The following is a 27,302-nucleotide window of genomic DNA, read 5'->3' on the forward strand; positions in this document are numbered from 1 at the left end:
ATTGCTGAATGTAGTAACAACCTTGTTTCTGTGATGTGGATTTGCATTATTTTAGAAATTTTTATCCTTTTTCTCGTTTTGATTCCTTCAGATTAAGTAAATCGGTGTTATCTCTAACCATGTTTTAAGCAGATTCAGCTGTTCAGTTTAGTGCCAACTAAAGCCCCAGATCGTAGCTTAAGTAACGACATAAGAAGTCTTTTGCCATTTTGGGTCTGTATTCTTTTGTCTATTATGATGCAGGAACGTATTTTGCTGTCTGATTGTGGTTTCCTACTCACTTCTTATTAATAAATATCTATGGATCTTTAAAAATTCATCATAGGTGACAGAAATAAAGCCGACGTTTAGTCCGATGATGGCAGACGACAACTAATGTCGCTAGTTAAGCTACGATCGAGGGTTTCAGGGCCAACTAAATATGAAAAATTAATGACATTCTACAGTGGCAGCTGCTGGAGGTTACAATTTTATTAGGAACTACTTTGTTTGAAATAATTGCCTCTTTTCTTTCATAAAACTGACTTATTTTATATCGTTTTCCTCAAAGTGATAAACGGTACAAATATATTTAATTTGTTGATTTATTTTTTAGCTCATTCATTTCATATTGTATAATTCCACTTAAACTTATAAAATTGATATTCCGCGCCGCGAGTAAAATACTCACACTGAGAAACAAAAAAAAAAAAAAAAAAAAAAAAAAACTTTTGTCTCATCAAATATTTTCTTGGTTTTAGCTAGCATTATTACTTTTTGTTACATATGGTGCTTAGAGTGAATATTAAATGAAATATTTTCTACTAAAAACCATTTTAAATATTTTTTGAAGGAAATCTGTGGTGAGAAAAATTCTCACATGGCGTATTGTCCGGTCACTCATTTTGACGCAATTTATGGGGGTTAACGCCTTTATTTTAAAATTTCTAATCTAAAAACGTAAGAAATAAATTGCTTAACCAAAACGGAGCGCACTCCAGTCATCAAATTAGTCAGTGTGTATTTATTCCGGAAATCAATAAAGCAAAATACAAAAATCAAGTTGAGTTATTATTACATTTAATGTCAAATTTGCAACAGTTACTGTTGAAGTTTAGGTGTTGTTACACACAAATAAATAATTTATTAACGTACGTATGCATCAAGACATTTCATTCACAACAGCAACAAACGAAAATTTGGTTTTTATAATATAAGAGTGGACTTCTTTAAAATTGAAATAAAAAAAAAAAGACGAATGCAGTATGTTGCAACATACCCGACAAAATTACTTCGTACACTTATGATGGCGGCGCGGCTACGTTGATAGCTTCAAAAAATTATTCCTGTGTTTCCATGCTGTTTTTCCTACATCCATCTGTTTTGACGGTACCATGGGTATAGACTTAATACCTGGTGCTATTTTGAAAACTTGCTTTTTTTGAAAATAGCACAAAAGTTGAAAACTAGCATTTTAGAACTAATAAATAAAATCATGTGAATTAGTTTAAGATTGGAAAATCATTTTTTAAAACTCAACTTCTTGAAAATGTTTTTACTATAGCATCTTTTACGAAACGTTCCTTTTTGCGTCTGCGACTTTTGTAAATAGATTCCTTCTACAATTTCAAATGTTAATCCAAGTTCAGTGGGTATTTGGATTTTTCCACCTGCAGGAAAATCGAGGAAAGAATGGGTCAAAGAATGTTAATACTGATAATAAATCTGATAAAAAACTAGATTTTCATTGAAAACATTCAAGCTGATGCCCATCTTCATATGAAGACTACCATGTAACAAATATTTCAAAATAAAATTTATCAAGTGCATTACTCCTGAAAATTGACTTATTTTATATGATGCAAATAATCTTCAAATGCGAAATAGTTTAATTGTTTTCCAGAACGTCTTCTGTGTTAAGCATAGTCACTTCTAACTCGACATGTCCCGTGTAGCATTCTACTCATTTTAATGTTTTAAACAGCTTTCTAAAGACTTGAAATTAATTTATATTTTCTGCTATTTTTTTAACCATGACCAACGTGAAGTAAAATTTATCACAAATAATAATGATAATAATAATATTTTGGGAAGAAAGCACTTTATTTCAGTTAAAAAATTTTAGATCAGCTAATAGGAGGGGAGTAGGGCTTCTTGTGGTCCAATATTTCATTCTCCTGAAATTTTGTTAAAAATTATACCCCCCCCCCCATGCGTCTTTGTGTAAAATCATCTTTCTAAATAATCCCGGGAAAATATGGCTAAAATTCTTTTGTATGACAGCATCTGAGTTTTCCTGCAAAACTAGAGTTGTCTAATTTTAAGTCTCATATTTTCAAAAAAAAAAAAATAAATCGAGTTTTTACAAAATTTGAAGTTTTTGATATGCAAAAACTTCTATCGTGATGAAAAAAAAAAAACAATAAATAAATGTAATTTTGGAATTTATCGTTGTACTGAATCTTTATTTTTTTTAATGAAATATGAAATGCTGCCATTAATCTTCGAACACTTTCCTTCATTGTGATTACATTAATTTAATTGTAATAAGCTGTTTAGTTTATAAAATTAATCATTTTAAAATATCTTACGAAACTTGTTATTTCAAAGATAGGCTACTAATTATCTATAAAGTACTTACAAGGATAATCCTCTCTCTCATAAACACACTATTTGTATTACTTTTTTTAGTTTATTTTAAAAAGTGTTAACTTTTGATTAGTATTTCCAAACCCATTTTTAATGTAAAAATTAATTACAGTGAGATAGGTATATTAAACTTGATTCCTTATCAGTGAAAAATTAGAATTATTTTATTCTTCAAAGAAGAAGAGATAGAATAGGGCTTAAGGTAAGATTTTACATTGAACGACTTTTCTTAAAATGAAATGCATCCGTTTTTAATGCAAGAATTACCTCTGGTCACTCTACCCTTCATATTGCAAATCGATTTTTGCACTCGAATTTTCCCGCAAGCAAATTTAATAACCATGCGTTAAAAGGATTTACTTTTGATATGCAAGTAAATGGGTGTTTAAAAATCATTTTTCTTTTCTCGTTTAAAGTATCGAAGCAAACCGTGAAAAAAAAAAAAAGAGTAGAATTGCCGATTTCCGTGAGGGAAAATGGAGATTCAAATTGTGTCATCGTTTTTAAGTATAACTTCAATCTCTCGTTACAAATAATTGTTGTTACTTTCACCCAGAAGAAAAATACTTCCTTCCTTCATGTAGCTACCGGAAGTTATCGCTCAACGGCTTATTGATCAGGAAAAAAAATGTTAGTCGACTACTGAGCTCTCGTAAACATTTTCTTGTCCCATTAACTTTGAATATCGGTATTCATCCATGCGTAAATTAAGGGTTGATTTAAAAGCAAACGAGCAGTCGATTACGTATATTTGGGTCACTGTTACTTGAGTGAAAACAAAAGTGATCAGGAAGATCTGTTTGGCCCAACGATAGCAACATCAAAGCTCAAACCGGAAATGTGCACCATTCATCAAACTCACTAGGCTGGAAAACATCAAGTCAAATCTGACCTTGTGGTTAGGTTAAAATGCAGTTGTTATAAATTATCATTGTCAAGTAGAAAAATCATTATTCATATAACTTTCACTTATCATCAAGGAACTGTGCCAAACCTTTTTTATGATACCTACCCATCCTTTTTTTAAATCAGGATTAGTGTCGCACTCACAATGACGAAGCCTAGGGCTCTATTTAACATAATCACAACGGCGGAGGCTAAAGGCGTTACTCAACGAAATCACAATGACGGGGGATTAAGGCGCTACTCTGCAATTAAAAGCAGAATTCCTCAAACTATAGTATGTACCCTATATCAAGAGTTTTTTTTCTTAAAATTTTACACCAAGGACGTAGTGTCACTTAAGTGAAAACAAAAGTATGACCAGGACGGTCTGTTTCCCCTGCGAAAGTAACATCAAAGCTCAACTTGGATACCTTGCACTGTTTATCAAACACACTAGGCTGGAGGACATTAGTTCAAATCTGAGCTTGGGGTGTATTAGGTTGAAACACAGCTATTATTCATCGTAATTGTCAAGTAGAGACCTATACAACTTTTACTCATCGTCAAGGAACTGCGCCTTTTCCTTTCAGCCTTTTGATCTATCAACTTTTACTCTCTGTCAAGGAACTGTGACTAATTTCTTTTTATTTACTCAGCCTTTTTCTAGCAGTAAACGTTTTTACGACATTTATTCAGCCTTTTTTTTCTGTTAGGATGAGTGTCGTATTCAAAATGACGGAGACCTAGGGCACTACTCAAATTATTCACTATGGCGCAGGCCGAGGGTGATACTTAACAGGAGGTGGTACTCCTTATTAAAACCAGAGTTTCTTAAACTACGGTACGTACCATAAGGTACGTAAAAGTATTTTAATCTTAAAATTTTTTACACCAAAGATTTCGATAACAATTAAAATAAATGTTAGGTGACACTCCATTCTAATCGATTACAAAAAAGGCACAAGTTATTAAATAGCATCGTATTATGCTTTTCATTAATAATGTCTCTTTGAATGGACTGCTTGTGAAGATTCTTTTTAAATCAACGACGGGCGATCCAATTTTGCTGATTTTCCTTTTCTTGAACAGTTTCGTTATTTCAAAAAAAAAAAAAAAACATTATGTGAGAAAAATCAATAATTTTCTTTTAAATTGGCAAGGCTGACCGTGTTAGATAAAGCAGACTAAGTAAAGTCTCCATTTTCTAAAAAAAAAAAAGTAAGATAAGATATATGGAGAAATATTAATGATAACCAGTGGTGCTGCGTGGAATGGCTTCCTCGTGGTGCTCCCCCCCCCAAGGGAATCCCCCTACCCGGAGCTATCGGTTTTAACATACATGCCAATCCTAATACGGTAGTTCATATACATGCAAGGACTGTACGGTATAATTGAGGAGTTAAGATATTTTCGGCATAATTCTTTGAGGAACTTTAATTGCTCTTTGTCATCGCTATTTACTACTTGAAAAGCAGTAAGGGAGCAAAAAACTAGGGGAGCGACATCGATGTCGATGTTTTATAATTGAACCAGAAATATATTTTTTTTAAAAAATGGAATGATTATGTTGATCAAAATGCAGTTATGATGAATACTACATCATTCCATAAGAAAGGAATCCAGCAATCCAACCCATAAGGAAGCTTTCGATAGGTAGTTGTCTGTACTTACACTGGACAAAAGTTTACCATCCTTTTTTCTTGCAGTGTTACTAGATTATTATATATATATATTCAAGCCGCTATAAGTATTTTGGAATCATTGAATACGTTCTGCGTTTTAAGTACACTTAGTACAATTCAATTCAGCAGGAAAACATTTTTCCTTTGATTTGTTTTCCTTTTCATCTTTTACTTGTCGTGTTACTTTGTTGCTACTTAGTAATTTGTTACGAAATAATTTCAGTTAATTTATTTTAGTTTCAATTGCTTTGTATTTTAGAAAAATGTTTTGGTTACTTTTTTTTTTTTTTTTGTAACTTGATTCAAATATAAGGCATTTTCCCAGTTACTGAAAGGGAAATTCACTTTATGAACTAAATATCTAAAAAAATTCGTAACAACGTTTTAACGAATTAAAGTAAATTTGTGTGCTCTTGCTTATGTTCGTGCAATGTGTAACGAGTTGGATCATTGTATAACAGATCTGCAGGGCCCAATGAAAGTATTGGGGCTATTGACCGAATATTTTTGCAAAATTAAGATCCAAATATTTGAAACTATGTCGGAAAGGGACTCTCATCACAAAGTGCATTTGCTGAATGCATCATTTTCGCACAGTCCGTTGTTAATTCTGTATTAATATCTGAAGGGCTTTAAATATTCTAAATACTTTGTTTGAAAAAATGTGCAAAGAAAGAAAAGGGCAAGAAAATCTTCAAATCCGATCGCCAAGAGAAGATTGTCTGGTCTCTCCAAAAGGACTTTTAACACTGAGTTAATAGAGAAATAAAATAGGTGCCTTGGAAAATTGATCGTTAATGAAGATGGCGACTGTATACAGGGTGTCTCTAAAGGTCGTTTACAAACTTAAAATGCTGGTCTATCAATATGCTCAATCCACTTGCACGGATGAAAAATTTTTACAAATATATTTGCAATTCATTTCCTGAAATTTGAACTTTGGCTTTTAATCGTGCCATATTTGATTGTGTAGAACCATTATTTATTTATTATGTATCATAATGTGCAGCATTGACACTTTAAAATAGTTTTTGGAATTAAAAAAATAATTATTTGTACGTTTTGTGAGTGTGAATGCCCGCAACATGTATGAATCATTATTTTTTAAAAGTTGATAGTTTATACTATGATACATAATGATTCCTTATGTTCGAAGCTACAGAAATTAAAAGCCAACATTTAGAATTCCGGTAATATATGCGTAGAAATCTTTGACTTGCGCAAATGAATTGAACGCAGTATATGGTGAACAAGATTTACTTGGGAACTTGTGCTCGAAAATGCAAACTAGAACTGCTAGAGGGCAATGATTGCTGGCTTACCAGATTGCAAGCGGTTCAGACGTATGGCCACCGTGATCCTCGACCTTAACTCGTCCGTAGCATCGGACATAGATCTCAATGCCGGGACCGCAGCAGAGGCGGCACGTGTCCGTGATATACATTACCAATTTAGACGGACCCGGGAATCTATACAGCGACATTGTGAAATTGACATTGTAGCTAATTGAAATTTTTTTGAGCATCTCCTGTGATATATTAATGATCTGTAATACAAATAATAGTAACACTGTTGTGGACATCCCTTTTTTCTCCTCCTCTATGTCTGCGATCATTGCCTTTCAGAAGTCAGTGGTGCAGTTTGCATTTTCAAACACCAGTTCCTATATAAAGCTTGTCCAGTATGAAATGACAGACCAGCATGTTACGTTTGTGAATGACGTTTTGAGAAACCTTGTGGAAGTGACCATTCATACAAGTTTCATTGTGCTCACAATTTCCTCACCTTGTTAATGGCATGAAATTTCGTAAGCTTATTTCAGTATTAATGATTGCATTCATTAAAGAATTATCATCAATTCCAATTTTTTACTTTTTCAGGATTGTATCCTGAAAGTCATGGCATTGTCCAGAACTACATGTACGATACCAAGAAAGATGATTTGTTTCTTATGGCCCTGCACTCCAATGCATCTCATGCACATTGGTGGAACGATGCGGAGCCAGTTTGGGTTACAGCTGAAAAGAGAGATTTGAAAACTGCAGTCTACTGGTGGGATGGTTGTCAAGTGGTCATCCACGGAAAGAAGCCTACTAAATGTGAAGAATATGCCAATTACTGGGTGTGGGGAAAGGTAAATCGGGATACATTGCATGCTATGGGTGAGATCTTAGATAAATTCCAGAAAGACAATTTTCGATTAGGCCTTGTCTATTATGAAGCAGTTGATGCCAATGGTAAGTAGCTAAAACTATTTATTGGTTCATAACATATTGCTATTTAAGTATAGTTACCTATTCATAAAAACTAACCAAAGAGTACCAAGTCGAGAATTATTATATGCAATCAATTCAATTGATTTGAAGTAATAACATTTAGTTCAGTATCAACAAATAAATTGTACTCAAGAGCGTAACTAGATTTTTTAGTACAAATTCCGTGTCAGTTTTGGAAGACAAACTTACATTTTATACTTTTCAATCGGTAAAAAGATCCAACACGTGTATTCTAATTGTGTCCTCTAAATTAAAAAAAAAGAAAAGAAAAAAGATAAGAAATTATTGAACATGAATAACTCATAAATTAAATTTTATCCATGTCATTAAGATGTCAGACCTAAATATTAGCTCAAAAAATGAAAGAATAGATTTAAAAAAAAAGCATTGCAAATTTCCAAATGCTACCGCAAAGCTTATGGGTCTCACATGGACCTGCCATGAGCCTAATATGAAATATGAAGGAAATAATAATAATAATAATAATAAAAATACACCTGTTTTATGTTATTTTTTTTGCCGAACTCACATTTTTATAAAAAGGTTTTTCCACAAATAGGACATGACCATTTGTTGAAACAGTTACACTACAGCACTACTTTACAATTTACACTACTTTAACTTGGAAAACGCATAAATATTAACATTACCACTTTACTTTGCTGAATATTGGGTCCTTTTTCATAGGTCACTTCCGTGGTCCAGATTCTGAAGATAGGGTGAATTCATTGCATGATGTTGATGAAATTCTGAACAATATTCAAGATCAAATTGCAAGAAAAGGAATGGAGCATCAGGTACGAAACTTAATATCAGTATCTACCTTGTCTATTTAAACCTCTGGGCATGATAATAGGGCCAAAGTTATATAACTAAACTGCAACTTTAGTCAGTGTGCAGTTAGAAACTATCAGTTCCTACTATCTGTATTCATTAAAATTCATGTAGTGCTTTCAAGTTTCAAACGAAACTACTTTTTTACGCTGAGAAGTTGCTGATAAGGAGAGAAACAAAAAGAGCAATGAGGGAGAAGTCTTATTGACGCATTAAAAATGTCGAGATTTCAAAACACCAAACCAATAGGCCATAGGTGCGCACAAGCATTTAATCTATGTAATAATCCAAGTAAATAGCAGGGGTGGATCCAGACAGAATTCTGGGAGGGGGCCATTTGGAAAAATATGATGCTTTGGAAATTTTTGAATATTACAAATATCAATATAGCCCACCTTTAACCAGAGCATTTTATACGGAATTTCCACTAGGCGACACAAGTTTAACTTAACGACAGTTACCATCCCAATAATTTTCCTCTTTTCTTAACAAACGTGTTAACAAAGTTGTATTCCTGTAATCAGTACTGTTTGTTTCTGAGGCGACTGCATAGGAATTTTGATTTAAGACGAAGCCGATATGAACCAACCGCAAGTATAATATTAACTCCGAAGTAAAGGGGGCCCGGGGGTTTCTCCCCCTTAAAATTTTGGAATTTGTAGTCTTAGAAACGCATTTTAGACGATCTTTGGTAATGTTAGGAGAGAAGAGATTTGGTGCCGCTCCCGTCTATTTTTCAAAATTGTAGCTCTAAGAATGCAGTTTTAGACGATCTTTGATGATGTTAGAGGAAGGAGAAATTTGAGGACCCATCTAAGGAAATTTTTCGGATTTGTAATCTTAGAAATTCATTTTAACTGTCTTTTGTAATATTAAGGACTCGGGTGCGACTCCATCCCTCCACCCATTTTTCGAAATTGAAACTTTAAAAACGCAATAATTATCTCCAATAATGTTAAGAAGAGGTAGATTTTTTTTTTGCAATTGTAGAGCAAAAAACGTAGTTTAATACGATCTTTTCGTGATGATACGTGGAGAAGACAGTCGAGGGCCCATGCCAAGAAAATTTTCCTAATTTACAATTACAGTCCTGAAGATGCATTCTAATTATTTTTCGAAGAGGGTTGGAGCGTTGAAGCACTCCCCCGGAAATTGTTAGAAATTGTAACTTTAAAAAGGCTGCTCTAGACGATTTTTGGAGAGGGCAGGAGAGATTAAAAGGCTCATCCCAGGAAATTTTCTAATTTATAAATTTTAAAATCCATTTTAGATTATCTTTGGTAAGGTTAGGGTTTGAAGAGTTTCGGAGGTCCACTTAGAACGAAAAAACGATGATTTGAAAAAACGATGAGGGGGCCATCGCCCCCATGGCCCCCTTCCTGGATCAGCCCATGGTAAATAGTGATAATAAAACAAGTGCACATTAATGTTAGTTGTTAAACGAGCAATTTAAAAAAGATGACTTTAGAAAGTAATTAAACTAGACTCATAAGTCATAGAAGTTTTATCCAATGGTCAAAATCCAAAATAATAAAGCTGCAAACGAGAAACGAAGAGAAAGAATGTTTAAGTCGCAAATAAATACTACACGGTATCACATTTGGCAGACGCATTAAATGCTACACTACTACCCATTTATTGCTTAAGGGTAACCCGGGGCGCGTTTACGCGGATGTTTTTCAATGAATTTTCTAATTTTTATGTTTTAAATTAGGAAATTTTAGACTATGCGTTTTTATGAAGCAGTTAATGAAGTCAAAATTGGTATATTCAGTTGTTGCTCAGCTTGTGTTTTTAACCGTTAAAAAAATATTTTTAAGTCCAAGTCTGTTGCGTAAACATGCCTCGGACACGGGGCACGTTTACGCATATCTGTTTTAACACCTAACGTAGTTATGTTGGTGTTTTGAACATAATGTCTTACCATCGCTAAAATAAAGCAAATTTATTACAGACTGAATAGTGTATAAAGTTGAAGCTAATGCGGCATGAAGACAGCACTATATGAATGTAAACTATAAGATACGAATGTGTAATTTAATTAAAAATTAAATGGTAATTTTCGAAACTAAATAGCCAGAAAATACTAAAAATGTTTGAGACAATTTGGAGCGAAGAAAGTGTCAGGGGCACGTTTATGTAAGACACATAAGAACATGGTAAATGTGCCCCGATGAAAATGCGTAAACGTGCCCAATCGGCAAGTTTGGATTTATTTATAATGTGCAAAAAAATTTAATAACATTTCAGTTCATACAAGTACAATTCTCAAAAAGAGATATAATTCTGCTAATTTTTATATATTTGTTTGTTTGTTTTTTTTTTTTTTTAACTAAGTATTATTTATTCACAATAGGCTTCGAAACGTTCAACACAAAATTTTCTCAACTTGATAGAAAACAGATTATGCTTTCTGTATGCTGAACCAAAGCTCAATTAAGGCTCAAAAACTTATGAGAATATTTGCTAGGAAGTAGCATCAATCTGTTATGACTGTTGGCTCTCCATTTATAATTCCGTTTTGAAAAAAAGGGCACTGCGTAAACGTGCCTTGGTCTACCCAATAGTATAGCAATTAGTGCTTCTGCCTAATGTGATACGATGCAGTATGAATTCGGGACTTGAAACTCTTTCTCTTAGTTTGTAGCCTTAATTTTTCCGGGGTTTTGGCCAGTGGATGCAACTTCCATGGCGGAGGAGTCGAGTTTCATCATTTTTGTTTTTCATCTTTCTTTTAAATGCTTGTATTATCTCTAACACACACACGCACATTTGTATACATATAGAGATATACACTAAAATAAAGTTATGTATCATAAAGTTATCATATATATATATATATATATATATATATATATATATATATATATATATATATATATATATATATATATATATATATATATATACACACACACACACACAAAGTGCTCTAAAAATTGTATTTCCTCTTTGAATAACTATAGCACAAACAATTTTTATGATACAGAAAAGTTTCAAATGTTAATATGTAAAACCCAGCTATGTAATGTGAGTGTTAAAGTTGATGGCTATTGGGATCCAAGCAGAGCTGATAACGCTAAACCATGGAATCCAAAACGTTTCTAATCAATTTGTTCGGTATTTGGGCACAGTTCATCACAATGGCTACTCTCAACTCATTGACTGTAGCTGGTTACGTGCTATAAACATAGTGCTTGTTATGCTCCCGCAGAAAAAAAACGTATCGGGGCAATTTCATTGATTGTCGGAGAGTGTATGGAAATTGATTGTCATATTTAAACTTGGCTTGGTACAGTCATAAAAAAAAGGAAAAAAGAAACTCTTAATTATGCAGGTATAATACGTTTTGGGGAAAAAAATCGAACATGTCATCTAACATACATTAAAGTCTTCTTTAAAACTACGTAAACTAAATTTTGATAAGGGACTATAGACAAAGTAAATTTAACACAAATTTTGAATTTTGGAAAGGGAAATCCCTATTTTTTACTAAATAAATCAGTTTTTGAGACTATAAGCAGCTAAGGTATAAAATGTCATTACATTTCGACTAGTATAACAAAAGACATAAGCGAAAAACGATTCAGGGACCACCACCGCATTGAAAATGGTAGTTTTAAGGTCAAAGCTTATCGATCGATGCAAACGAGTGTACTAAATATTAGTTTTGTTTTTCAAAGGAGAATGATGAATGAATGAAACTGATGAATTGAATGTAACTGATGAACATTGAATGTAACTGATGTTACTCGCAAAAAAAAACATAAATTTTAGGGAATAAATTGACAATTTTCGGATTATGTTAAAATTATTTATTTTACCCCAGTTTGGCTATGTTTGCAGACTAAAAAAAATAATAATAATACCTTTAATAATCTAGCAACTTGCTTAACATTTAGTTGGAAAAAAATACCTCTACGCATTAGCGTAGCCTGAATATATCTTCTGGACGGGATTTAAAAAGCCCTTAAATGTATATAAAATACCGTACTAGGATCAGCAATAATGTTAAAATCAAGGTCATTGAAGGAAGTTTTACCCCCAAATCCGTGCCACTCTATCTTGTTGCATCTTTTAGAGTGCCAACACATTTTATATGCGATTTAAGTCGGAAGCGTTACTAGACTCTTGAACTCACATTTTCTCCCGGTCTAGGACACGCCCCCCTCACACCGACCAGGAACGTGTGATAAAAAAATAAGTCTACTGCGTTAGTGAAGCATTAAAAGTGATTACCTTCTTCTGTTGACCAATTTTCATCTTTCTTCACATAGAAATCAGCCTCCACTGTTTGAGTTTGAAAACATTATACGGACCCTCAAACGGAAGAAATATAAATTTTTTTGCATATCATTAAAACTACTGAATATTTTGAGCTCAAACTTTGAATACCTGTATAAAATCTCTTCTAGATTGTTTTCGCATGTTTTTGTTTTGCCAAAACAACAACAACCCAAAATGCTATTTGCCAAAATGCCAGCTAGCCTGGTATTTTGGGGTGCGCTGCTTTGTTTTTCCAACTGTACCGTTATTTGGTATAAAGTACGACTTTCACAGTACACACATGCCATAAGGACCCGTTTATGGGGTAGGCAACCATTCGCAGCACAGCACATTCGCACAAAGGAAGGACCATGACAAGAGAGAGAAAATACATCCATGCCCTGGCCGGGATTCGAACTTGGGACCTCTCCATCACAGTCAGACCCCTCTGACCACTAGACAAGCCGGTTGGCGTCATTTTTCCATTAAAATAAAATACGATTAAAAATCTTTTTTTTTTTTTCAAATATTAATTTCAGAATTCATAAAAAATTCAAAATTTGATTTTTGATATAGTAAATAACGTTTTTATTGTCTGGTAGATTCATACTATGAAATAAAAAAACAATATTTCCCGTACTCAAGGTGGTTTAGGTATTATATGCAAAAGTACCAAAAAAATTTTTTTTACATTACGAAATGGTTTTTTCTCAATCAAATTGTGAAGAAATGGCTGGAGCAAATTAAACAAATTTTGTATACAAAGTTAAATTATGATGCTGATCACAAATATCTGATAAAAAGGGGTGTTCTCACAGAAGGTTTTAAAGTTGATGCTTATTTTAATATGAAGACGACCCCTTTAACAACACTTAAGTAACGGAATTAAGAAGAGCTCATTATTTTAGAACAAATAACACCTTACACGTGTCTCTAGTATTAATAGTATTGATAGTCTTCGAATACGATTGAGTATTATGTTTTTCCCCTATGACTGTACCACTCAAAAAAATTAGTACTGAGGTCATGATCATTTTCATTAAGAGTATGTACAAATGTAGGAATAAGATTTTTTCATTGGGCTAGTTTCGAAAAAATTCACTTTGTTCTTGGAGCAGGATTTACGCATTGATAGCAACTACTTTCTTTTCTATAATTACAGTAGAATCTCGAAAACTTGGACCAATGTGAACAGAGTTGCGGAGTTTGTGAAAATGCTGGGTTATCGGGAATGAGAGCAAGTTACCTTTTCATTATTTGTGACTTCGACATATTTATAGCAACAAGATTAACTCGTGAATACAAAAATATATACTGTAAAGTGCGTTTCATTGTAGCAGCTTTATACATGAAGTTATATTAATTGGTTTTGATTTTACTCTTACTTTTTTTAAAGTTACTCTAATGGATAATGAATTGAAACACAAAACTGATAACACTATTCAACAAAAAAGAACTATTTGTTTACCTCCTGGTTTTAAAAAGTCGATTCCTATCCATTTTGAGCCGAGATAAACGAATATGGCACTGGATTTTTTTTTTTTATTAGCTCTTGTTTTCAAGATACATAAAAGCCCACTGGAGAAAGATACACAGCTACCACACATTTATTTAAAGGTAATGTTAAAAAGGGGAAAAAAAATCCTGTGCAATAAATGTAAAAAAATAGGTCCTGTTTTATTTAACAATGTTTATTTTTCGGAAAGCAGTGGTTGCTTTTGGCGTATTGATGTAAACACTTCATTTGAGATTGTTTTTTGTACGTCAAAGAAGGACCATCTCTTGTAATATTTCAGCAGCATTTAGTGAGCCTTAACTCAGTCCAATGAATCTTGTATCTGCTTTCCATTGTAAAAATATCTTTGTGAAACCTTTCCCCATGCTCACTGTTCATAGCTCTAGTTTATAAACAAAATATCCTGGAAGAAGTGAACAAAATAGAGTTTCAGAGACATATCATTCATCAATGGTCACAGAACTTCCGTAAGGATTGTTTGACCAACTGTTTTTAGTTCTCGTCTTCTCTGCTGCTTATACTTTTAATACAAAGCTTAAAAAGGCTTCATGTATGTTTTTTTCTTTCCTCGCAAATTTTTCTTCAAAACCAGTGATTTTCATAATAGGGAAGTTTTCGATTTTTCAATTTTATTTTTATATGTTAGAGTAACATGTATGAACATCATAGGTGAAAAAATTTTTGCGATACGATAAGCAGTTTTTTTTCAAATTAGTTTTTAAAGTTCAAGCTCTTGTGACGTCAAATGGCATAGGAAGTGACGTCATGCCCTCTTCCGATAGGGGAGAAGCCGAAGGTCACGCATTCGACTTCGAAGACGAAACGTAAAAGGATTATCTCCTCGCATTTAACTCCTCGCTTTCTGGAACATTAAACCTCTCATCCTCTGGGAAATATTCGAATAAAATCATTGATGTTACACGAGGAAGATTATTTAGATTGTGCTTTAACGAATCCGGTCTCCATAGTGTGTTCAAAAGGGTTGTTGAATTTCTAAAAAATAAAAATATCAGCGCGCTCAAAATGTTCCTAGCGATCTTCGGCGGAAGGCTGCACATTCGCGCCCTGTGACGTAGGCGCGTGACGTTTCAGAAGCGCGCACTTTTGCGCGTGGATTTTTAAAAATTCATTAAAAATCAACCACGGTGTTTTAAAATTCGGCGATGGTGAATTTTTTAGTTTTGAGGGTCAATTAACAATATCCAATAGCCAAAATATGAACATTTAATAGGTTGCATATCTTGGAAATTTCCCTGTAAGGTATTGGAAAACTTTGTTCACAGCTTTCACGAAGTTCTTCATTATCCCCAGCAGAATGAGCACGGGTGAAAGCAGAAATGGGTGGATCAACTAGAGGCTGATTTTTTTGGGCTTATCTCTTCCCAAAATTGAAATCTATTGAAGTCCATTGTGGTTTTATTTAGGGAGATTTTCTATCCGAACTAGGGGTCGAAATTTAGAAGACAGTCGGTCCCATGGTGGGTGTTTCTATCTGCCAGGAAAAAAGAACATTAGTTAGAATTCACTATCTTAGTTGACTCTGTATCTTGAAAACTTAGCTAATCTGAACTTTTTATGGTGATTTTTGTGTTTATCGAGGCAAAATCTATTTTAGAGCAGGATGCATTTTTGATGTTGACTGTAGTAATCAGTAATTAGTAAAGGAACTCTTACTGTGAGTTGTTTTGTGCACAAACATAAATATAAACAAAGAAACGCACGAATGTTGAGATTTGTTTAAAAAAAAAAAAAAAAAATCTAAACTAATTTTACTTTCTCTGTCTTACTCTTTAGAATTTATTGTTTTGAAGTTGCACTCTGCACTAAATGAAACATATACTGTGACTTGTAGAAAAATATAATTTTTGACATGATTTCTCTTGTTTAGCTTTCTTTTGGGTAAAGAAAAAGTAAAAAAAAAAAAGTATATACTGCTCTGATACAGTGCCTTTAATCCTTGTTTCCCGAAGTATGACTTTAAAACACTTTTATTAGAGCATACTTCATTTGTTAGTGCGAAAAAGTGAAAGAAAATTTTTACATTTAAAGTTTTGTTTTTTGCATTAAAACTATGTGCTTCTCTTGTAGGTGAATCTAATTGTGGTCTCTGACCACGGAATGACATCTGTAGATTCTTCGAAAGTTATTGACATTGAAAAAGCTGCTGATATTAAAGACATTCGGCTGATGCTCGACCGCGGAGCTGTTTCCATGCTTTTACCCGAAAGAGGCAGAGAGGATAAAGTAAGTGTGAAAGAGAATTTGAAAACATTAAGAGCTCTTCTGTTCCCAAAATCCTCCCACCATTTAACTTCAATATCCATAATAGCGCAGGGAGTAGAATGGAAGTGTCTGAACCAAAGTTTCTGATAATCCTTTTTATTTTTTTATAGGTATACCAAGACTTGAAGAAGGCCAATGTCGAAGGTCTAACAGTGTATAAAAAAAGTGATATCCCTGAACATTATCATTTCAAGAGACATAAGTTAGTGCAGCCGTTGCTTTTGGTTGCCGATAAAGGTTATGTTATAAAAGCGGTAAGATATTATCAATATTATTTAAACCGCTTGATATAAGGGACTATCTTGCATAAAAATATCATCCTCTTCTACTGATACTACTCAATTACCTTTTGGTTAATAGAATTTCTCGTGTCACACGTTGGATGTGATTTATCTTACCAATTCCTTAGTGTTTTCAGAGATTACATTTTTTTTTAAATTCTTTTTAAATATCTTCATTCATTATTTCGTCCATAAGTCCCTTATAGAGATTGCAGGTACCGCATCTCTACTGTATGGATTCCGCTTCTATCTTTAGCAGTAAGGGTCCGCACTAATAAAAAAATTAATTTTATTTATTTCCAAAAATATACGAAAGGAAATTGTATTAATGACATTTTAATATAGTTTCAGAAAAATTATTTATATAGTTGATATTTTTGGATTGCTATCGATCATGCTCTTGCATTAAGTTGCCGGGCTTATTTACATTTGAAAGATAAAAATTTGTATAACTGAATTGAGTCTAACTCATCAAGTTGAGAAATATCGTTAGAAATTAAAAAAAAAATATTTAGTAATTGTGTTAGGTTAAGAGTTAAATTAATTTTTAAATAATACTCATAGCAATAGTGCTCGTTAGTGCCACTATGACTTAAATTTCACTAATAAAATTATTATACGGAAAACGCGACATTTCTGACGCTGACTCATATTTATATTTTCTCATAAATAATCGTACACATCGCTGCTTTTATTTCAAACTGAGAATTGTTTTAAAAAAATCGAAAAAAAGATTTTAAGCAATTATTTTGCTATGCTAAATTCGAAAAATCTGCCAAGCGAAATGATATTAAACAGTAGACAAACTGAAATTCAGCATATTTCTGTGTAAAAATAGATGAAGCATAGATTGTTGCAGAGAAATTTTCATTTCACTCAGTTATGATATTTTACGGCCATTTACCAGCCGAGTTGAACTTCAGTTAGATGCCCGAACCGTTTTCAAAAGCCTTATTCAAATAATCAGAAGGATCCAATCGCGGTTTAAGTGGCTAACTGAGGTTCAACTGTTGAGTACGGTCATTAATATTGTACTAGAGCAACGATATGTATGAGCATCTATTTCACCTATATGTCTGAAGTAGTTTTGTTACATATAGAAAAACACTGATTATGTTTTGAATACTGATTTATACCCTCTACTGTCCACTTTGACTCTGAGTTCACATGAAATTTCATTATTCTAAGAGCGTCACTAATTTTTTGACTATAGTATGTCTTCAACAACGCCTATATGGCTCCTTGACATTTAGGTTGTTGGTACTGACACCAGTTAATATTTCAGTCAAAGATCCAAAAAGGTATCTAACAAATATTTATTAAAAAAAAAAAAAAATAGGTACCCCATGTGTGTTAAATACGTTATTCTTAACATTCTGTGCATATATTTTTTATTCTACTGTAATTATAATTTAGGCAGTAGAGACTTAAGCAAGTATTATGATTAAAAGACGTTTGAAGTACCTCAAGGTGCATAACTACATAACATACTTTTATACTAAGCATGCAAATTTGGAAATTCACTAAAAAAAAGCTGCCTTTTTATTAAAGAAATAAATTTTTTATTCTCTTAATTTCGTCTCCCAAGCACTCTCAAATACTTTACTTCTCAAATATCTGACCTCTGCATATAAGTAAATTATTCTAAAACTACAAAGTTAGTCTCTAAATATACGAAACATGTGTGTTAAATACGTGTATTCCGGCAAACAATCCATACACATGTAAAAACATGTGTATGGATTGTTTGCCGGAAAAATTTATTCGTTTCATAACCACATTTATTATTTGTTTTCAGCTTTCAGATCCTAGAAGAATGAAGCCTTTTGCGGAAAGAATATTCAAAGGCTATCATGGATATGATCCCTACAAAGTGAAGGACATGAGAACAATATTTTATGCAAGAGGACCATGTAAGAGTTACCATAATATTAATCCGAAGTTTACACTCATTAAATAACTGGCTCTTTCATTCCCCAAAACCCTCAACCACACTGTAAAAAAATTCCGAAACGTTACTGGTTATTTCCGTGGAACGTTTCGTGATTTCAGATGTTTTCACCTATTTCCCCAAAAAATCAAGTATCTTCGCAAAAAAGTTTCCTGAACTCCTAAAAGATGCACGAATGCAGACCTTGCACTGGTATGAAAAATATTTTTTGCTACCAGTTTAAATATTGACGGAGTGTGTTTATTAAGTGTATCGGCTTTAGATTGTTAATGGCCCGTCCGGATTGACTAAGCTTCCGATGGGAGCAAATAAGTCACTGGATTGCTACAGCTTTGCGACAGGAATTGCAGGCAAGGAATATGCTTGCAAATTTCGCGTAGCTTGGCCGTGGTTACTCCAATATTTCTGGAGTCTTTCTTAGTAAATCAGGAAGGTTCTAATCAAATAAATTAAACCTATTTAATTCGTATAGAAGGCTCCGACCGGCTTTAATAGGGGAGATTTCTTAATATTTCAGAAATCGTTACTGACTTTTATCGGAAAACGTTCCTGGTTTTTGTAAGACATGTTACTGGCTGAAATCGGGCAGATTCCATTTCAAAGTGCAATCAATCACTTTGGATCGGTCAACATCTACGAGGAGAAAAGGAATCAAAATGTGCCTATTATATGAATATTACCAACGTCAATAAGTGGTGACCTATGAATAACAGGCACATCTGCATTTTACTTTTTTGATTTAAGAAGGTTACCGTCTATTTGGGGAATGAAGGTAATCGATAGTGTAATGACATTGTTAAAGTTAGATAGTTTAAGTGCTTTTTGAATGAGTTATAGTATCATCAACGGTAGATTGTCTAAAAACAACTGTCATTAGTCCTCATATCTCCATGAAACACAATCTATCAACACTACAGAATATAAATTGATTTTAACCTCAGACGATGTTCTCCAGTAGAGAGAAGACTTCTATTGGAATCGCGAAAAACAATTGAACGTAGACCAGGCACTTGCATTTGTTTCGTGATAGGTATTCTATTCCTCATGACGCTCTTATTCATAGAGTTTGTCGATATGACTATGACCGATAAGAGTCATAGGTCCTTATCGGTTTACCTATGTCAATTCAGTTATACAGAGCATTTCTTGCCAAAAAAAAAAAAAAAAAAGCATAGATCCAAAGAAGTGTAGCGTTATAACTCCATTGAAATTCGAACTACAGTAGAGAGAAGATTCCCTTTTGGAATCACAAAAAAAGATCCGTAGAGATCTGTCACTCTTTCTGTCACACTCACACGACACGGCTCCGAATTCTCCTTAACCCTAGCTTCAATGACCAAAATTTTCCCTTACTCTCAATAACCGGGTACCCGGGTACCCATTTTGAATTTCGAAGATTTAGAGCAGGAAAATATTTTTTTTTTCTGACACCTCTTCTATTTAATTGAAACTTTTTCTTCCACCCTCATCTTGGGAAATGTGCGTAGCTTGTTTTTACCAAAAAAAAAAAAGGCTTATTGTTTTTCCAACATTTTACGTTTACGTTACACGCTAAATGGTCCGTTAGAAAAGAAGTGTTTTTCCAGTTTTTTTTTTTAAATACTGGATGTGTTACGTCTTACGCTTTGGTATTTCATAATGAATGCTTACTATTTCATTAATTTATACCAGTGTTGTTCAACTTGGGGCCCGCGAAGCTCCTACATGTGGCCCGTTGCGTCGAAAAATATTATGTGTAATTTTTATCCGCGCTGTCATTTGCTCAACTTTTGCTGTCATGCCGTCTGAAATTCGTAGGTATACTCAAAAAAAAAAAGAAAAAAAAAAACGACAGATCATATATTCCAACTGAAATATTATTGTCTACATATCGAGAGATACGAAATTCCTAATTCGATATCACTGACGATGTAACAATATGTTTGAACATCAACAAAGAGAAAATAAACCGTAATATTGTTTTCTACTTCACATCATTACAACAGCAACTCCGGAGCAACCAAAAGTCACAAATAATTTGTTTTAGAACAAAGCAAAATCTGATGTTTACACGATTGATCAAATGTTTCGATAATTGCTAAGCATTTGATCGATTGGTGATAAACAATGGATGTAATACCCTCTGAAATATAAAAATATATTAATGCATATTACGAGTATACTTAATTTCATTTAAAATCTTAATTATATTTGTAAATATAATTGGAATAAACGTCAATATAACGGAAAGTGTCTTTGTATCTAAGATTTGCAATGTGACTGGTATGTAATAAGCAATGTTTTCAAAGTATTTATTAATTTTTATTTTTTTATAGCGTGAAAAGTGAAAATTTTTTTGGGCATGGGAAGTGAGTCCAATATTTTGGTTTTACACCAAGAAATTAAGTGAAAAAATTAAAAAACGAACCTTTATGGAAAAAAATCGTTTGTGAGGATTTTTTAGAATTTCTCTTTTTTTTTTTTTTTTTTGAGGGGGGGCGAGGGGTGCTCGATTGAGTTTCCTAATTAGCTACAAATGTTCATGCTTTTGAAGTATAAACTTCTCTAACCCTCCAGAAAAAGAATAATGGTGAATACAGTTCTATTTTTCCTATCAAATATAAATAATTGCCGTGTAACTGCCGAAAACAAAATAAAATTAGGGGGCGCGATATCAAAGGGGGGAGGGGAGTGATGGGGGAACACAGTGGAAATTTTTTGCTTCAAGGGTTCATTTAACATAAGAATCATCAAAAATGATGTGAGAAGCATTTTGAAGGGGTATCTTTTGATGTGCAGTGTAATGGGTACCCGGGTACTCGGTTATTCGATATAGGTATAAAAATTTTAAATGCTAAAAAACACCCATCAAAAAGTTTTCTGAAAACACGGTTACAACTTTCTTTAGTTCAGATCCATGTAAATAACAAGGATTAAAAGCAATTTTACCAAGAACTACTTAGAAAGGGTAAAAATTATGATAAAAGTCACAAAAAGGTACCCGGATACCCGATCATTGATGCTAGGTTTAACGCCATAATTCATAAGCGATCTTCAACTCTTATGACTTCAACTATACGAATTTATGTCATTAGTACCGGATTAATTACAGTACACCTTTTGCTTTCACTGTCATAACACTTGGGTTGTTTTTTGAAGCGCAATTTTGCCAGACTCATATTTTCTTACCATTTAAAAATTAGAGTTGTGCTATATTCCTCCTCAAGCACGTTTTCAAAGTAATACTTTGCAGTAGCCTTGAATTCAGAATTGATTAGAGCAAATTGACCACCCTGATGAAGCGTTCTAGTTAAAAAAAGTTAAGAGTTGTGTCTAAATGTTTGCCATTTTCCCTCATTGCGTGGTTTAGAATAGGCTGAGTGCTGGTGACGGCTATTTGAGAGAGCCGATTGCATGATTTTATTCTTTCCCAGATGCATACTTCGTTTCAATTTTTTTTAAAAATATGGTTGTCATTGTTGTGCAAAGTATTTTAAACGTTTATGAAACGTTTAAACGCTGCATGTACTACCCAAGTAGCATACGAAACGTATAAACTTTCCATAAGCGTTTTAAAATGGTTGTCACAATGTCAACAACTGTCTAAAAGTTAATGAAACGACGTGTGCTTCCTGGGTTTCCACATAACCACTAATTTATGAATTTATTTTTAGCTTTCAAAAGAGGATTCTTATCACAACCATTGGAAATGGTCGACATCTACGAAGCAATCTGCCGTTCTATGGGGATGGAACCCTTGAAAAACAACGGATCTTGGGAGCGAACGCGCACTCTGTTGACCGGTAATGCCTTGAGAGCGGAAACGCTTGTTGGTCCCGATAAAAAATCGAAAGTGGCTCCTCACAGTAAAAGCAAGAGCACAAACTACAAGAAAAAAAATGTCTTCAAAGGAAAGAGAAAGAATAATTCGGGAGGAACCTCACTTCAACCAAACTGGAATTATGTCGCCTTCTTTTTTGCGATTGTTTTCTCCTCTAAGTTGAGTCAAATGTACAGTCGTAGCTACTGCTATGGACATTAGACATTGAAATTATGTTGTGTGCGACGAATTTCATGGGACATGATTCAGTGGTTTGGTGGTTCAAGCTACGTGGTAGTCTTTCATAAAAAAAAAAAATGTCGCGAACCATCTTGGACAAGACAAGATTTTCTGGTACTTGCGCATTATTTCGTCAACCAATGTCCCCAAAACCGAAAGTACCTTCAAATGAAAATTAAGAACGTAAAATCTCGCCAATAATATTCATTTCCAAAATAAGCAGAGCAAGTTTGGTAGCTCCATCATTGGCAATCTATCGCATGTTTGGCGAAGTTCGGTTATGAAGAAAATGGTTGACGGAATAACATGTAGGTATCGACTTTTTATCTGCATCTCAAAACATCCATTTTTCATTTCATGTTTTTCTTTCATTATTGTACGGTGTGCGTTCATTTACATTGTGCATTTTCATTGTATGAGCCAGTGAGAGGCAAAGGGATGTAATTGAACACTTTTCAAGTTTAGAGTAAAACGCGTTGAAAGTTGCGGTCTAGTTAGATTTTCATTGAAAAGTTTTTCTAAATAATCCTATATAAAGGCACCTACCATGGCTACTAGTACTATCTCTTGCCCTAAGACAGAGGAGAGGTTCACCTACCATTTGTATTGATTATCTCCAAATTTTTATTAGGGTAGACCGACCAGTGAATGAACAGTTAAGCAAAATTTCTTTTTTAAAAAATCCTAGTAATTTTAAATTCTATACTATACAGATCGTGATAGCTAAAACATTTTAATTGATCTATGTAAATATCTCTAAAAAATCGCGGGAACTTAAATGGTACCGCTTCCGACTTTTTTAGGTGTTTGAAGAAAAAATGGCACAACGACCCAGTGAATGAACACCTCGAACCAGTAAATGAACACAAATTGGTCCAGTGAATGAACATGATCAATTTTGATTCAAAAAGAAACTAAGTTTCTTTGAGCTCTATCTGTCTATCTATCTATATAACTATCTATATCTATTTATCTATCTATCTATTTATATAACTATCTATATCTATTTATCTATCTATCTATTTATATAACTATCTATATCTATCTATCTATCTATATAACTATCTATATCTATTTATCTATCTATTTATATAACTATTTATATCTATCTATATCCATCTTTTTATATCACTATCCATCTATCAATATACCTTTCTATCTCTATGTCTATTTACCTATTTATCAATGTACTTATCTATTTTTCTATCTATCTATCTATTTATCTATCTATCTATCTACTTATCTATCTATCTATATATCTATCTATCTATATATTTATCTATGTATGTATGTATCTATCTATCTCTTTATCTATCTATCTATCTACTTATCTATCTATCTATATATTTATCTATGTATGTATCTATCTATCTATCTACTTATCTATTTATCTACTTATCTATCTATCTATCTATCTACTTATCTGTCCACTTATCTACTTATCTATCTATCTATGTATGTATTTATCTATCTATTTATATAACTATTTATATCTATCTATCTATATCCATCTTTTTATATCACTATCCATCTATCAATATACCTTTCTATCTATTTTTCTATCTATCTATCTACTTATCTGTATCTAGCTATCTATATATTTATCTATGTATGTATCTATCTATCTATCTACTTATCTATACATCTATCTACTTATCTGTATATATATCTGCTTATCTACTTATCTATCTGTCTACTTATCTATCTATTTATCTACTTATCTATCTATCTATGTATGTATCTATATATCCATTTATCTATCTACTTATCTTTCTATCTACATATCTATCTACTTATCTATCTATCTATCTAACTAACTATCTACTTATCAATTTATCTATCTACTTATCTATATACTTATCTATATATCTATCTACTTATCTATCTATTTATCTACTTATCTATCTATCTATGTATGTATCTATATATCCATTTATCTATCTACTTATCTTTCTATCTACATATCTATCTACTTATCTATCTATCTATCTAACTAACTATCTACTTATCAATTTATCTATCTACTTATCTATATATCTATCTACTTATCTATCTATCTATCTATCTATCTATCTGTCTATCTACCTAACTATCTACCTATTTATCTGTCTGTACATCTAAATATCTACCAATCTACTATCCAAATCAATCTATTTATCTATCTATCTACCTGCTTTGTTACTTGTCTATCTATCTACCTATCTATCTCCTTATCAGTATATCTACCTATCTATATCTATCCGCCAATCTATATCTATCGGTCTATCTACCTGTCTATATATCTACCTAATATCAATCTCTATATCCGTCTCTCTACCTAGCATTCTATCGCTATATTAGTCTCTCTACCTAGCAATCTATCGCTATATTAGTCTCTCTATCTATACCTATCTATCTATTAACCACTACCTATCTATTTATCTATCAATAAATCTATCGATCTATCTATCTACCTACCTATTCTATCTCTGTATTTATCCACCTATATATCTATTTACCTCTTATTTTTTATATATCTATCTCTATATCTTCCTTTATCTATTTATATACAAACATACATACATATCTATCTACCTATCTATTCTCTCTCTTTGTATATGTATTTCTATTTCTCTATCTCTCTATCTACCTGTCTACCTATCAAGAGAGATAAAGATATAGAAAGATATATGTAGGTAGGTAGGTTAATATACAGATAGAGATATAGATAGATAAAAGATAAAACTCAGTAAAAAGTGCATTGTTTACAAAGACAAAAATAAAGAAATTATAAAATATATAATGAAATACATAAATAAATAAGCATATAAAACTATCTGCATTACAAAAAAGTACGAAAATGAAAATATATCAAAGAAACGTCAAATTTCTTTTTAAATCAAAAGAACTTTTGCCATTGTTCATTCACTGGGTTTTCGCAATTTTTCGTACCCAGTGACTGAACACCCCTCTACCTGAAAATCTACGCATTCTGCATTGACTGAAACAATTTAAATCCATAGCCTAAATATGTATACTTAATTTTTCTTTCGAAGAGTTAAAAAATAAAATTTATCGATACAAATAATATGTATCAAAATAATTGCTAGCACGAAACCAGCCTTATTATTTTGAAAGAGAGAAAGAACGATTCACGGTAGTAAAAATTTAAAATTTTTTCCAGAAAAAAATACGTATCCAAAGTAACCAATCAAGTGTCAGATAGCTTAGAATATCAATAAAGAACGCTTTTGTAGTGAATTTATTCAGAAAAAAAATTTTGGAAGCTTATTTTTTTTTTAAAAATGACGCGCTGTTCATTCACTGGGTGGTGTTCACTCACTGGTCGGTCTACCCTACATCCCTTTACTCCTCATAGCCTCATGTGAAAAACACTTTTATTGCCTTGGTATGCCACACCAAAAAGTGTGAGGATTCGCATAGAAGGTTTCAGTTTCCGACAGGTAAAGTATAGAAATATTGTAAAGCAATAACGCACGCAAAAAAGAAGCAGGATTAGTTTGTACGAAAAATGTTTTCCTATTTTGCATTGCAAATGCAAATGCAAAAAAAAAAAAAAAAAAGAATGAGAACATTATACTAAAAGAAATATATTGTGCCTTAAATGTTAAAAAACTGAATAAATGTCTTCCTTTTAGGAAACTAGTGTTTTTATTTTGAATTCTCTATAACACTCAGCACGAAATTTCAAGTAGATTTTCTTGTTTCTTTGTCCTACATTCTAATTTTTAGTTCAGGAAAAGTCTTGTTTTTAATATGCAAGATGTATTCAAGTTATATCAAAGTCAAAATGATTAAAGAATTATTTTAGGCAAAAGTGTAGGTTTTTCAAACATAGTAGAATTCCGCTATACCACCCCTTGATGCAACGCGGAATCAGTTATAAAGGGGATACCAACATTTTTTCCTTTAAGATAAATAAATACCTTTGTGCTGAACAGTAAAGTAAGAAAAACAACGTTAAAAAAAGCACAAATTTGCCAATTACAGCAGACACGTGTTTCGGCGTTACAGGGAACGCCTTTTTCAATGCAAAAAGTAATGAGCTTATGGATGAAAAGACATCCGACAAAAGCCAAGAGCAGATAAGCATGCAGGTTAAAAGATAAAAACAGCGGATTAGCCAAACACCAATGAGAAAATTATGAACCGATCAGGAACCAATAGGAATGCAAGCAAAGGCCAAGAGCTTTCTCTTAGGTACGAAACCCAGAAAGAAAGAATTCAATTGGACAAAGATTAAGCCGAAGCTTAAACAAAAAGAAAAGAAAATATCAGTAACCGTGAACCGCTAGAAAGGAAAAGCTGAATGGAAACCACGAAATAAAAACAAACATATTCGAAAAAAGGAAAAATAAAGATAAATAGAAGAAAATTGGGGGAGGGGATGTCAACAAGACAAAAATGGTAAAAATAAACAAAGGAAGATAGATAAAAATGAATGGGGAAAAAAGGGGGAATGGGGAAAGGACAGTATTAAAGATATGGGAGCCAAATGTTGGAAAAATATGGAACTGCTTTAAGATCATTAACTAAGTTAGAACTGTTCCTCAAAATATGAAAAGATTCCCATAAGTCAAGATCTGATGAATTGGGACATTTTTGGATAATCTGATAAGAGTTAAAATCAAAAGAGTGATTCGAATCCCAACAATGTTGAG

The 27,302-nt window shown here is 32.8% G+C and overlaps 1 protein-coding gene across 1 annotated transcript in view; it reads left to right on the top strand.

Moving 5' to 3' along the window:
- LOC129231166 (glycerophosphocholine cholinephosphodiesterase ENPP6-like) overlaps positions 1-27,302 on the top strand; it is a 165,211-nt gene that overhangs the window by 38,209 nt on the left and 99,700 nt on the right. Inside the window, exons 2-5 of the mRNA XM_054865414.1 lie at positions 7,076-7,329; positions 16,176-16,331; positions 16,481-16,624; positions 18,450-18,564. Of these exons, the coding sequence (XP_054721389.1) occupies positions 7,076-7,329; positions 16,176-16,331; positions 16,481-16,624; positions 18,450-18,564 (669 nt within the window). The remainder of the gene's footprint in view (positions 1-7,075; positions 7,330-16,175; positions 16,332-16,480; positions 16,625-18,449; positions 18,565-27,302) is intronic.

Source organism: Uloborus diversus, chromosome 10 (genome assembly GCF_026930045.1).
Source record: "Uloborus diversus isolate 005 chromosome 10, Udiv.v.3.1, whole genome shotgun sequence".
In the NCBI taxonomy this organism is placed as follows: Eukaryota; Metazoa; Arthropoda; class Arachnida; order Araneae; family Uloboridae; genus Uloborus; species Uloborus diversus.